The sequence below is a fragment of the Saccostrea echinata genome, unplaced genomic scaffold, assembly GCF_033153115.1.
Source record: "Saccostrea echinata isolate AGI-Se365-2 ecotype Australia unplaced genomic scaffold, CSIRO_AGI_Sech_v1 ptg000054l, whole genome shotgun sequence".
Classification (NCBI taxonomy): domain Eukaryota; kingdom Metazoa; phylum Mollusca; class Bivalvia; order Ostreida; family Ostreidae; genus Saccostrea; species Saccostrea echinata.
This window is the reverse complement of record NW_026889803.1, coordinates 13,443,970-13,458,913: the sequence shown is the minus strand read 5'-3', so window position 1 is coordinate 13,458,913 and position 14,944 is coordinate 13,443,970. Positions and strand designations below refer to the sequence as shown.

Genomic DNA, 14,944 nt, shown 5'->3' with positions numbered 1-14,944 from the left:
TTTTATAGCAAATACTAAAAAGCGATTCTATATTTTCATTGTATACAGAAATGTTCTTTATTACATGCAAGCTTTGCAGCTTGTATTTATTCTTTTTTTTTCTTTGGTTTGCACTGTCTTTCTTATCACGGCAGTTTACGCAGAAAGCCGAACGTCTGGTTGAACTTTCACATGGTAGGGCTAATGTCAGTAAAAAGCTGATAAAGAAATACAAAAACAAAAAATGATCAAGAATAGTACGGCCTGACAGGTGTAGGTCAGTTTACTGTTTAAGGTTGTTGCTAAAGACGGCCACTTGTTTTGAAAAAGCTCTACTTGTTTTATTGCATGGTCCATATATGATATAGGTATTGTTTAATCATACATAGAAATGTCGTGTAGATGTATCTGTATGATGTATTAATAAGTATTTTGTAAAAAAAAAAAAAAAAAATCAGTAAGTGTAAAACAATTATAATGTTCAATTTTAAGGTCAAAGATCTCTTTTGATAAAAATTTTAAGACCTTTCATGTGTCCTCTTCTAAATTTTGAATTTCCTGGGTGGCAGTAAATACAAAATTTTCTACATGATTACTTCTAAATGTTGCATTACTGCCACCTGCTATATTCAAATTTTACATGACAATTGGTAAACAGTTTTTTTTTTTTTTGTAAATATTTGGATCAGAATTACTTTTCCAGCATACAAGATAAAAATGGCTGATGGTCAAATCAAATTAAGAATGCTCAGTGGATGATGGGCAGTGACTCGTTCAGGATTGGATAAGGTTAACCTAGACAAAACTAATAATTATCTACCACAAGGTGGACTAGCAAAAACTTATGTAAAGCAACTTGTTAAAAAACAAAAATACCAATCATTAAGCAATCACAATTCCTTTTAAGCTGTAAACATTTTGATTGCAAACTTAAACAATTATCTATACATACATTAGACATTGAAAAGAGGGAATTCACTTTGGATTTTCATTCTGGAAATTGCAGTTTTCTCCGAAACGGTTCTAATTAGACTATAATCCTTATTCTGCTAGATTTGTTGTATGCGTTATTTTTTTTTCAGATCGGGGAGATATTGAAGAGTAGCAACAATTTATTTTCAGTCAATTCAGGTTGATCTGTTTTACAGTATCGATAAATTTCCTCCATTTCTCCCACTCCAGGGTTTGACCTTTTGATTGCAATGCTACAATAACACTTACCCTGCATAAAAGACATTATCTGTATAAAAACAGAAACCTCAAATACAAGTCGATATTACGCCAGCGCGGACTGCAAAACCCGGATTGATTGGGTTGCAATCGAACACAGCAATGTTATAAATTAACAATAAAATCCCACATTAGATGAACAGGTATTTTTACCAATATCTTTTATACAGTTCCTGAAATCACATTACCAAGTTATTCACAAGTACAAAGTAATAAATCATAGCGGGGCAGTTTTCTTGTTCTCTTTTCATGAGAATAATCTATAGAACGAAATCTTCTGTACTGCATTTATGGCACTGAATTCTTTCTTGCATGATAAAGTTTTTAAATGTCAAATTCTGGGGGTTTTGTTTAAGAGCACCATGAAGCATTCAATTACGACAAAGTATAGGGTAACTTAGTTGGACCTTCTTTTAATTTAACCAAAGACTTGTGTTCTCATTGCCAAAGAAATAGCTGCAAAATAGTAATTTTTGGTGTACAAGTCATTGATCAAAGAAGAGGAGTTTAAAACATATCTTTCTGAATTTTAGAAACATGATACGAATTTGTTTTTTAAGACTGGTATGCCGACTAGTTAGTCGCTCAAGATAACAAAAACTATAGAAATATATCCGAGTTTATCCCTCGTACTTGATCGGTATCTACACGAAATGAACCCTCGCAAATTTTACAGTATCTTAAGGTGCCACACCCAAATATTTACACCAAAAATAGTTTATGATTACCATATTCTAAGTAGTCTTGAAATATTTTCATGTTTATGATATATCTAATTTCTGTCTTATTAATGTTTTAATTTGGTTCAATATTTAATTAGATAAATAAAACACCCATCCACCCCTTCAAAATACGACCTAAAGTCTTTAATGTTAATCAGGCAAAAATTTGAATATTTTCTAAAGGATCAATGTCAAAAAAGATATTTTATTAAATTAATAATGCAATTGAAAATGCAAAGGAATTTAAGTATCTAGGGATAATATTTTCTCGGGCTCATTTTGTAAGGCCAAAAAACATTAATTTGAGCAAGCACAGAAAGCGATGTATGGTGTTATAAGGAAGATGAGAGTTTAACTCACTAATCGAATGACAGTTAGATATTTTTGATAGAGTTTTTGTTCCAATTTTGACTTATGGCTGTGAAATTTGTCAAGAAATTTTCTGGGTTTAATACGTTTGGGAAGGGAATTTAGATTTTTTTTTGGGGGGGGGGGGGGTTGTCAAGAAATTTCTAGGTAAGATTTTTTTGGGGGCCGGGTTGCCCCCCCCCCCCTGGAAAAATTTCCTGGATCCGCGCCTGCCGCTGATTGTGGATGTGAATGTAATGAATGAACTTGAACTTGACAAGGTACAATGGAGACCCCTATAGCTAAGCAAATTGCATGGAAAAATATTACGAACAAGTTCAAAAAGCAAGTGATATTTAAAAGAAAAGTAATAAAATTTTAATCTAAGTTTAAATGTTGTAGTTAAACAACACGATATTTTTAAAAGTATAGATATTAACTTTTATATTTTTAATCAATTTATTATTTTTTCTTTTTTAATTGTATGTTGTCATGAAATGTTTATTTTACCTATCCAAACCGACGCTACATGGCGTTTTAGGGGGAAAAAAATGGACGTTTTAGTGGAAGATTTATCAGACATTACATAGCAGAATTCTAAATAGATCATCGACTTTTAAGGGATGAATTAAATCAAGTATATACATAATACGTACCTTTCGTGTTAGCCAGACCAAGTCTGCTACCACTTCTCAACAGCAGGGATTCTGAGCAGAGTTCGTTTTAGTACAGTTAATGTTTAAAACTATAAATTGGGATACGAAAAGTATTGTGGTCACTGTGTTTCAGCGAGGCAACTACAAGAAACAACATCAGCTTTTTGTAATCCATCAATTCTGTACTGAAACATGACAAAAATTATACGTGTTTTCCTTTGAAGAAAGAAAAAAGATTTTAAAATTACACGAGTACATTTTGTGTGGAATTCAATGTAGATATGGAAGTATAGATTTTGGATGAGAAAGCATTAATAAGTATGACTCCAATAGAAAACTTTTTGAAAAAAATGTGTTTTAGCAATAATAAAGTCTGAAAAAAAAATGGTTTAACAAAATGTAACATTTTGTTCAGTATCCTTACTATCCTATGTCCACTCGGCACACCTCGGGTGACGGAATCAGCCGAGGTTTGCCGAATGATCCTGTGTCCTCAAGGTTCACTGACCCTACGATAAGAGAGATAACTCTTAGTTGGATATATAACTATTAATCCTTTATAATGTGAAATTGCGTCCCGCAAGGTATGCTGAAATTGTGTGCATTTCAATTATAAAGTAGATATCTTTTTTCAGAATGATTAACGTAAAATTTATCTGAGGATGATCATCCTTAATTCAAGAGAAGAGGGAAAACAATATTCATACTTAGCAAATGACGATTTTTTTTTTCAGAAATGGGTTTTGAAAAAAAAAGAGAAAATAATTAAATACATGTCTCGCCAATGTGTCTGCAAAGCGGCTGCGACAGGCGGCGAGACAGACAACTACATAAAATAATCCCCAAGTGTATGTAGATGCAACACACAAATTCTTGACCGATAAATGGAAGAATCTGGTGGGGTTTTTTTTAATATACGAGGGGTGATAAAAAAGTTTTCGAACTAATTGAATTACTTCCATAAACCAAATAAAATTAGATTTCAGTGTTCATTATTTTGTAAAGTAGTCCTCTCCGATTTTAATTCACATCTGCCACGTTCTGGTCATGCGCGAATCACGTGATCCAGGCGGTCACGTGACATGCTCTGTAGCGTTCTGTTCGCAGAAGCTAAAAGATTCTTCCGAATCTTGAATTTCTTACCATTCAAGTTATTTTTTATAACAAGAACAGTCCATTTGTCAGAAATGGCCAAATCTCGGCAATAGGATGGATGGATAAGGATATCCGTTCCCAGAATGAGCATGGTGACCATCACAACCCGAGTCCTCCGTCTTTGGAGCCTCGTACCCAATGTAGATAAAGTATGGATGTTTTCTTTTTATCATATTTGATATGGTTAAAGTCTAACGTAAACGATATTGTAGGATTTAATAATTATATTATTGTTAACATACTGTGGTTTCATCATTATTCGTGGAACACCAATTTTCGTGGATTTCGTTGTTGAGTCGATCCACGAAATCAAATGTTCATCGAAGTTTGGTGCCACCATTTTGATTTATAATAAACCTTTAAAAAGTCTATTACGACTTTCGTTAATATATGTGAATCCCCCTTTTCCCAAACAGGTTAAATTGGCTTAATAAACGTACGTATTTTATTCATTTTAAATAATATTTAAAAAAAAAAAAAGAAGAAGAAGAAGAAATACTGTTAGATAATTATCTGGCAACTTTTAGTACCGGTAAATATACGTTTAAATACTCTGCACGGAGAAAAACGAACAAAACGTAGAACTGTCAACGCGGTGATATACTAATTAGTGGAATAACACAAACGATGATAGAATAGGTCAGATTATCAGGTGTTAATGTGTAAATTCGTTATTTTCAAACAATCTAACGGTCCAACACCGGTTATCACCTACACAATGAAAACACAAATTATCGTTAAATAAAAATTCCGGTAGAAATAATTAATTACTCTCTGTTCATAAGTGGCTTAAATCATACAACTTATAAACACAATTAAATGCTAATTTGACCTTGAAACAATTTTTTTGTTAAGCATGAGAAAACGGGTATGTATGTTCGGAAGTCCTGCCATTTCGAAGCCCTTCAAGGCTTGTTTGTCGTCCATTGAGTCGTATCCAGCAAGCGTGGATATGTTTGTTCGGAGATCTACAAACAAGGGGGTCTGGATGTCACTGTCGAGTCCAGAAACATTACGCTGTGCATGTGAAGAAATAGTCTCTAACACCATTTTGTAAATTTAAGTACTTCATAATTTTTGTTACATTTTTAATACCCTGTTTCCACACTTAATTATCGTCCGTGCGTGCGCCTAAAAGATAAAATTCAAATTGTCTTAATATTTTAAGATACTTGCACACCTTTTAACCGAAACTTTGATTAAAATAAAGTCTATTTTAATTAATTGTTTTAATAATCTGTTTCAATATCCAATATTTAATTTGCCAATCAGGATCATAGTCTTACAATGGAGACGGTATTTGGAATTCCATAGTACTCTTTATTGTTGTACCATGTATACTGCGTTGTATACGCTTGAAGGTTCCGACTTTTAAAAATACAGATGAGTAATGTATAAAGAATAAATTGTTTTGAAATATTAACGTACATTGTAAAAGATTCCCGCTGAAGCATACGGAGAGTAAAAAAATGAAAAGGTGACAATTTATTTTATATGATCATCATCCACGAATTTACGTATCCTTGAAACAGTGATTTTTACTAAATCCACGAAAATTGATGCCCACGAATATTAATGAAACCACAGTATTCAACTATTTTTCTAGCTGTAACTTAGCGATCTTTTATAAAAAGTTGCTCAACTAAGTACACTTCTCTTCCCCGGCTTGCTTTCATTGGACAACAGAACAAACATAATTTTCAACCATCCCCCTTCCTTCATTAAAACAACCAATCCAATTAATGATTGAACATCTGGCAAGTCCTTTATCTTCATAAACCTTGTACTAATTATTACATGCTACTGCAAAGGAATTTCCAAGATATACGTTAAACTTCACAGCCGTTCGATGCGCGAATACGACAGAGTCAACCATTTTTGTCACAGGGCACCTACATATTAACGTCATTTTCACATCGTGAAGTCACAAACATGGAGCAAAAATTAATTAACATCTGCTATTTATAGAACATGTGTATGACTATATGTGTGCCAAATTTCATTTTGATTTTTTAAGTGTGGTTTTGTAAATAAAGAGATAGTTCGCGAAATTTTTGATCACCCCTCGTAATTTGCCTTTTAGATTTTTACAGAAGGCTAAATGTCTAACACAATAAAACTGTTCTGGATATTTGAATCTTTCTGTAAACGTTCAAGACAATTACATGCATGTATAGTTCAAGATTATTATTCAGAACCAAGAAAGACAAAACTAGAAACTATTCAAGCAAATTTACTGTCGATGTGACTGATAATTCTGATACCGTACAGCTCAACAATAGGGTGACAAGTAAAACAAAACATCATAATTATGGAATCCAGTCGGGAAAAGGGTTATTACACCCTTAATTCAGTAACGTGAATTGTAGTGCACATTAACTTTGCCATCGATATAGAATTGTGAAGTTTTGACTTCTTCTCTTTTCGATTATGTTATAATTAATAATAATAATTACCTTTGTATTACAGGTTTTTAAATAGAGTTTATAATAGAGTTTTGCGATCCACTCATGACAGTATGTACAGAGGGAATTTTATGAGCTCCTCTTTATGACTAAAAATAAACAATGTGTTTCAAGAAAGGTCAAATCATTTTTTTTTTTGCGCAAGCTCTAAAGATGAAAAGGGGAAAAATAAAGTGTTAATTAGCCGAATTATATTACCTTTAATGCGAAATGATTAATATTTCCAAGAGGTCAAGACACCCTAGTAATTAAATCTCTGTGTTAAACTCTTATAATCATCATACAAGTAATTGGACATTCAGCTGCATTCACGTTACCATGGCTATGGAATGTGTATGGAACGATTTTTTGAAGTTTGATGTAGCAAATGGGTACTCAAGTTTATTTGTACTTATTAATACGCTAGGCATTAAGAAATTAAAACATTAAAATTATGTGTCCTGATACTCCATGAAAATTTTTGTTTTTACTTGAGTGTAGTTTAATGGTCATTTGCCAAAAATTTAAAATTTCTGTTCATTAATCACGATTGACATGTGCTTTCTATACAGTTTATGGGGTAATGTAGGCAATCGGAACATTCCTCGGCCCTTTCCGTCAAGTCGAGAAAAAAAGAGACACCTGACGGAAAAAAACGAGCGATTTCCGATTGGAAATGTAAGGTGAGCGTAAATGGCAGTGCACATATAACAAGGATATCAACTTTCCTCTTCCATGGATGGGGATGAAAATATTCAATGAACGATCACAGATAACAGTCATTAACATAAAGTCATTCCTGGAGCTCATGAAAATGACGAAATATACAGAATATACAACCTATCATGGCATTGGAAAATCCGGAAAAACATGAGCAGGTAACATAAGTGTATAACAAAACATAAGTAAAATTCAAGTGTTCAACAAGCGTCAACGGACGTAACAATTTGCATAATTATATCTTTGCATATAACGTTATAAAGTTACATGACCAACACATTCTTGATGTTACTGAAAAAAAGTCAACATGTTATCATTATATTTTTTTTTAAAAAAATGCTCACAAATAAAAACAAGTCTTATTTTTTTGCCGATTCAAGTGACGTATTAAGCAGGTTTTAATGACAAATCACTACGAACTCCAGCATCTTTCTGTCGAAGATACTCACGCAACTCATACAGTTGACTATGCATGTTGGTGATGAGTTTTTCCAGTGTGTCAAGTCTCTGTTGAATATTTTCTTGCTCTGTTTTAATGTCTGAGGTATTGTCTGTTATTTCAGTTATATTTTTTGAAATTTCAACCACTCCTATCACACTGTCTCGCATTTGAGACTTGTCAAATTGAGATTTCTTCATTCGCCGAATGGCGTCCAGAAGTTTTCGGCGGTGTTTCAAGATCCGTGGACTATGGAAAGACAAACCCGTCCGTCGCAGTTTCCAAACCATCATCGAACGTTTCACAACGTCAGCTGCGGCATGGCGATGGAGTTTGTCCAATTTTATTTGTTGTACAAATGTATGCACATATTTTTCTGACCGACTTTGTTCCAGTTTTCGAGCCAAAACTGCGACACATAATGCCATGATGCCAACACCCATGAGTCCCGTGACAATAGCTATAATCCGACCGCATATACTGTTAGGTACTACATCTCCGTAGCCAAGAGTAAGGAACGTAACTGCTGTCAGCCATAGAGCTTGCAAATAATTTCCATGGTCTCTGTCCACTGTGTGATACTCACACACTCTAATTGACCAACTACTTATCAGAAGAGTACATAGTAAGATGGCCATTAAACAAGAGCCAGGATGTGTGGTCATAAGGGCCTTGAAAACAAACTGAGCATTGATTTTTACTTTACTAAGCGTACCTAAACTTTGTACAGTGGTATCACGAAATAGATCACTATGTACCACTAAGTACCTACAAAGTATATAAAGACGCAAAAACATGAGAACAGTCAAAATGGAATTAATAGGAATGCGTCTATCCTGGAACACGGCACCACCATCCGCGCCCTCAGTCACGACTACCACAGGAACCCGGATTTCACCGTAAGGTAAAGGATGGATTGAACAGATGACGACTTCCGTCAAAACTTTAATAATTATGGAATAATTTATGACTAATCGCCAGTTTTCCAACCCTGCAGTAATCAGTTGTAACTTAACCCCAATTAAGTTGTATACAATAACCGAGGCTACCAACAACACGCTGGTGATGGAAGTGATTATTCGTAGAATCACAGATTCCGTTGTAGTGTATATTCCACCATATCGGAGTTCGGTGTCTATCACATTTGCAAGAATTCCAATGATGCTTAGAACAAATGAAGCATCTACAACTCGGGTTCGGCGTTCGATCAATTGTTTCCTACTGTACAACCGGAAACCAAGGTTTGATTTGCCGTCTGCTTGCTTGGCATTGGATTCCATACTCGGGGATTCTGATATCAAGTTCTCAGTACTAACGTAACGAGTGTAGTTGGAATCCGTTTTAATAAGAGGAATTCCGGGACCCTCCATGACCTGGCGAGTACCCTCCAGTGCCTGCAAAAAATGAAAATATTTATCTCCCAGAATTCTTCTTAATGTTGTGAATACGTCAACTGATTTCGGGTTTATGATTATGTTTTCGTCATCGAAGCATTTTAGCGAAATGTCTTGTATTTTGTAAGAGAGAATCACTTCGCACCACTGCTTAAAAGCTCTAGCAAATCAATTACATTAATGAATTTATTGTTTCTCCATGTATGCACATCGTTAGAAAAAACACATTTATTGTCTTTTCGAATTAAGCTATGTGTTATCTGGTTTTAACGCGAGCGTCAGAATTTCTTTTTCCCTGACAAATCTATATAGAAATTTTCCCTTAATGGAAGTCTGCGACAAGAATGTTTGTCCGATTATGAATTTATGATACCGTGTCTTCAAAATGATCACGAAAGTTTCCATGGCAATCAGCTAGACTTAGTGAAAGCCAGAAGGCAGTGTTACCTTGAATGCAGTGGTGTTCATAAGTCTCGACAAGACAGGATGGACCAGCGTGAAACATCATTCTTATCATGTGTCGCCAAGCATCGTCTGCAATAAAAATATAAACAACGTTATTTTAATTCCATAATCGTCTGCAAGTAAGAAATGCCCATAAAATCTGCAATACAGACAGAAAATAAAAAAATAAATAACCCCGACAAACTACAAACTTTTTTTTTTTGATGTAACGGGGCCCAATGTTGCACAGATTAATGAATTATCGATTGAAGTTTGTTTAAAATGTCGTTGACTAATCTAATGCCAACTTAATATAGTTGCTAGCATTTCATAACTGCCCACTAGATATTCGATGAGGTGGTTATACAGCTATAATCAATTTTATAGAGGTTATTTTTTGCTGGTATCTTTGGTGGTGATTTGCTGTTTAGAACGTAACTGTATCGATAACCTTTCCTATCGGTCTCCAGTTCGGTCTCATATGAGACTTTGGCCGAGGGTTACAGCCGATTCAATGAGATGATATTTCATTTCATCTCTTTTGCTTCAGTCCGAATTAAATTGAAGACAATAAATGGAAACATTTCAGCATTTGGTAATGGATCAAAATGCATTATATCCCAAATCATGATGCAACGAACATGAAAATCTGCGCGTGGCTTTTCATATGTTAAACTTTTTTTTTACTTCGTGACTTTTTCCATTGATCTCAAATATATTTTCGATGTAAAAGTGAAAGACTATTCATTAGATGTACTTCAAAAAAGCAATTGAACTTTTTTAATCAAATCTATTCGTAATTAAATATAACTACAAATAAGTAATTAAGGAGAAATTGTTTAGTAAAGTGCTTGATGATTTTCATACCAGGCCTACAGATAAAGACGAATGAATTATGGCGTATTTAATCCTGTAAGGTATAAAAGTCATCTTCGAAATTTATAAAATCAAGTCATTTATGCCAATATTTATAACTTCGTAAAATTTTTAGATGATTCTGATTTCTTTTTAAATTGATAACAAGGTTTTTTTTTTTAATTTTATCATTTGTGTCCGTGTTTTCCCGAAGTATAATTGAATTTACTAAGTTCTAGTTCAACGCATACATCGAACTGTTTTGAGAAAATCCAGAGTGAAGCAAAACTTTGATTTTACAAAACATTAAAAATACTCAGAATATTTTCACACTTTCTGCAAAAAATATCACATTTTCAGCAGTGATGTCTCATATTGAACAGCTATGGCCTATTTGCTAAGCCGATCTATGGTACGATTCATCATATGTGACACGAACTTAAGACTGCATTTTGTGTCAGTGAAGATGAACAATAACTCTGTTTATACTCCTGATTAGAAATCGATATTGCAGTACTGTCTAAAAAAAATCGAAACTGATTCAGTCAGCATATATACTAACATGATATAAATAAAATAAAAAAGAAATCTCACCACAGATATTTATATAAACTTTATTTTCGGTCTGATATAAGGCTACCAATACAAAATTATAAATATGTATACAATAAAGCTAAAACTGTATTTAATAGGCGTTTTCAAGCCAAAATGGCCTCCAGCATGACACTCGGTGTAGTGCCATTTTTGTTGATATTTACCTCCTTGCACAGAAAAGTCGTTCATTTAATTTTTTTATTTCAGAAACATAAATAAATGCTAAATAAAAATCAAAAGCCTGAAAGGCTTCAATGACGTCGAAGAAGAAAAACAATTTCAAAAGATCATTTTGAATTTGAAGATAACAATAAGTCAAGTGAGTGACTCAGGAGAATAATAAAAAAAAAGTTTTAAACAAAATATCACAATTACAGTCTGGGGCCTTATGTCATGGTCCGAATGGAGCAGGGTTCGAATTGACCAGACACCGTCGAACATGTTCATGCTAAATTCTTTTCAGTCAGTTGAAGAACTATGAAGGATTTCATGAATTTATATAATATTTTTTCTAATTGCCAATGTCAAAGCGTTGTATTAGTGATTGCATCTAAACTACACCAAGACTGTTCTGTTACAATTACGATCGAGTTACGATCGGGCGTGGTATACGGTATACTGGGAAATGGAGGAAATGGAGAAATACAGCAATACTGGTCAATATCATCGGCTTTTAGGATAGAGTTGGTTAGAAGATTTTATAAGTAAAGCTAAGATTTAGATATTCAATCTTTTTAGTCTTGTAGTGTTCGTGTTTATGTAATTTTGTAATTATTTTACCTCCTGTTGTGTTGTTTATGTTACACGGTTATCGTTCCGAAATGTTATTCATGTCATTCAACGCACCCTTTCTGTAGAAATTCATCCGCAACAACCATCACATTTTTCTTGTGTGAGAATAAAACATAATATTGTTGTTTTGCAATAGAATTAATTGCAGATATAGTTGATGCAATTTTATTTTCAAATTACTATTCATTTTGAGCGTTTTCAAAGAAATTGGTTTATAGCTATTGCTATTTTCTATTGCGGATGCATCGACTGACACATTCGGTCGCGTACATATCCGGTCGCGATTTCAACTGGGCGCTTGCTAGATGACGTTCGAGCTCCAAGAACTCGACGTCATAAAAATAACTCGTAAATTACTCTAAAATCATGATTCGGTTAAGATCTTTAAAACTTTTTTTCCTTCAAATAATTCTATTAAAAAAACAAATTTAAACCTTTTTTTCTAATAATTCTATAAGCAACAGCTGTGTGTTGAAAAATGCCAATCCGTCTTCATCAAATCCAAGGTACCATCCTTCCATAATTTAATAAAGCAATGCAGATGTGGAAGGAAACCTTATAAATCAATATACATTTTGAAATGCAATAAATATTCACATTTTATTTTTAAATACAATTTATTACATGTGCACATAATTATAAATAACTTTCGTAATTTAAAAAAGAATGGACGAAACACTAATTCTAGATCACCATAACATTAGTATGCATTTACTTGTTTTCTTTATTAAGTTTCAGCGAACTTTATTGAGAGGTTTATGATTAAGTTTTTAAAAATATTTCAACTTTTTTTTAGCAGTCTAGACAACAGATTATGAAAGGTAAATAAAGTTATGAAGGTTACTCATCAATAGAACTAGTCAGGCTAACGCAGCATATGTTATGAACAGTTCGTCCTCTGGTACACTTAATTAAATGAAGTGAATAGAGAGATATCTATTGATGAAAATCGCAAAACGTCATTGACGTGTCAGAGTTATGTTTATGACAGCATCAGTGCAATTAATTAGGGCCTTATGGCAGGAAATGTAATATATATTATATTAATACTACTGACATAAATGTATATTACATGTATATTGCAAAAGCAGGGGTAGCCAAAATATTTTTAAAAATTGCATAAAATCGGTGAAAATAAGAAAAACGGTCACTGAGACGAGAGTTTCTGTTCTGCAATCCATTAGACGTATTTATACATATTACAGAAACTGGTTATTATTATTTTGCACATAGTTCTATTAAACGGATATATGCTGAAAATCATACTATGCAAATAACGCATTGCAATAGTGGTTAACGAAATTGTTATGCGTAAATCAGACTCAAGGTTGTGAAATTATAGATATTTATTAAATGCAAAACGATAAATATTTTCATGCCGTGTTTACTTACTAGTATTATCCTTGTAGTAGGTTTCCTCCAACACGCAATCACGTACACACTTGAATTATTCATTTTTGACCGATCTGATTCCGTCTTTAATTAACTTTTGCGTAATTTAAGATCAAAGAAATACAGGGCTTACAGAGAAGTCCACTTACCGTGATAGCGACATATTATTCCGGTTCTAGTAGACCCCAATCTCAAGAATATACCCGGAATAACAAATTCTTTCTCTCTCACTCACAACAGAGTTAAATATATATATGTTTTCTACTTCACAGCTGCAGTGTAAAAACTGCTGTACTCTGAAAATAAGCACAGAATCTGGAAGCTTTTGATCCTAGCGCAATAGCTCTTTAATCAAACGTCAGTTGTCAGATTTTGGTTAAAAATTATCTGACTTCAGTAAAGGAGGTGCGTTCCGTGGCTTAAAATTAGAAAGCGCACCGATTGATTCTTTTGGTATACTCGATTCACAGAACAATGCCACGCCTTAAATCATTGGAAAATATCACCTGAAAATTGTAACGTCCACTGTCAATCTTATATTACACGTCATTGACATTTGCAGAACACCTGGTTCCTATTACAGGTAATTAAATCTCACTTTCTATGTGACAGCCGAAGTCCAGCGTCTTTGGTAAATACACCGCGCGGATCGAAATTCAGTTCAATTTACGTCACGGCTTGCGCCATCTATTTTAATATTTCAATGATCATCGATGATTTGCTATAGATGTAAGGAAGAATTAATTGATACGAAATGTTCTATCGGTCTCTAAAACAACGGCTCGTTCACAACTCGTTCTAATAGCACGAATCTAATCAACGTCCTTCTTAGACTGAATAGTTAATTTCATGTCCAATGTCTCCACCAAACTGTTGCCGTCTTAAGCTTCCTTATATACTCTATGTTGAAGTAAGCACTTGGTCACCCAGCCAACCAAACGACCACTAATTACTATCTAGCTTGTCCTCTTAATCTGGCAATGAATCTCAGCCGTGCTATTTTTCCCGATCAGGGATGATAAATTTAGCAATATATGATCAGTTACCACAACTATCAGGTTATCTGAATCAGCATAACTAAAATTGTATTATTCAACACAAAGTTATTTATATAAAAATTAGATTAATCACCCCCCAAAAAACATAATCAATAGTTACACACTATCAAAATAAAATTATTCTGTCAAATAGATAAATAAAGATCTCAAGAGAGATTTTACATACATGTACATAAAAATATAAATATTCCTTTTCAGTTACAGCCTGCGAGACCTCGTAAAATCCATATCTATATAACAAATGTATACGTACACTACTAATAAGTATGCCCCAAACTGGCTTGACCAGCAATGTGCAGTGCTTAATATAATGGTAATAAAATCTGCATCATGCGGAGGAATTCCCATACTACAATGTTAAGTACTTTGCAGATATAGTGCAGGGATTCTCGATATAATTTCCATGCACCTGCACTAATTATATTACATGATTAAATCCATCATTACTGACAAGAAAAAGATTATTTGTTTCTGAAGAGGCAAAGCTAAATCATTGAAAGAAATCAAATTTAAAGTCGACAAAGAAATAATGAGGGCACTGCTTTATGCATTTTGATTTCATGTACTATATAACATTTGACCTTTGAAAGAAAATAGAAAAATTCAAGTCTACATTTTCCCGAATTTCAAGAGTTCATACATGTAGTGTACTTCTCGCTAGTGTGTCTTGCCATTTTCCTCTTCCTGAATAATTCCCAAATATGACAATCTTGATTGGCAGG

The 14,944-nt window shown here is 33.6% G+C and overlaps 2 protein-coding genes across 3 annotated transcripts in view; both read right to left on the bottom strand.

Moving 5' to 3' along the window:
• Positions 1-14,944, bottom strand: part of LOC133206389 (E3 ubiquitin-protein ligase TRAF7-like) — a 324,928-nt gene that overhangs the window by 227,717 nt on the left and 82,267 nt on the right. The window lies entirely within an intron of this gene.
• LOC133205801 (small conductance calcium-activated potassium channel protein-like) overlaps positions 6,308-14,944 on the bottom strand; it is a 29,261-nt gene continuing 20,624 nt past the window's right edge. For both annotated transcript variants that reach the window (XM_061341681.1, XM_061341680.1), the window contains exons 3-4: positions 9,535-9,621; positions 6,308-9,087 (exon numbers count right to left, since the gene is read on the bottom strand). In XM_061341681.1, coding sequence (XP_061197665.1) covers positions 7,642-9,087; positions 9,535-9,555 — 1,467 coding nt within the window. In that variant the 5' untranslated portion in view covers positions 9,556-9,621 and the 3' untranslated portion in view covers positions 6,308-7,641. The remainder of the gene's footprint in view (positions 9,088-9,534; positions 9,622-14,944) is intronic.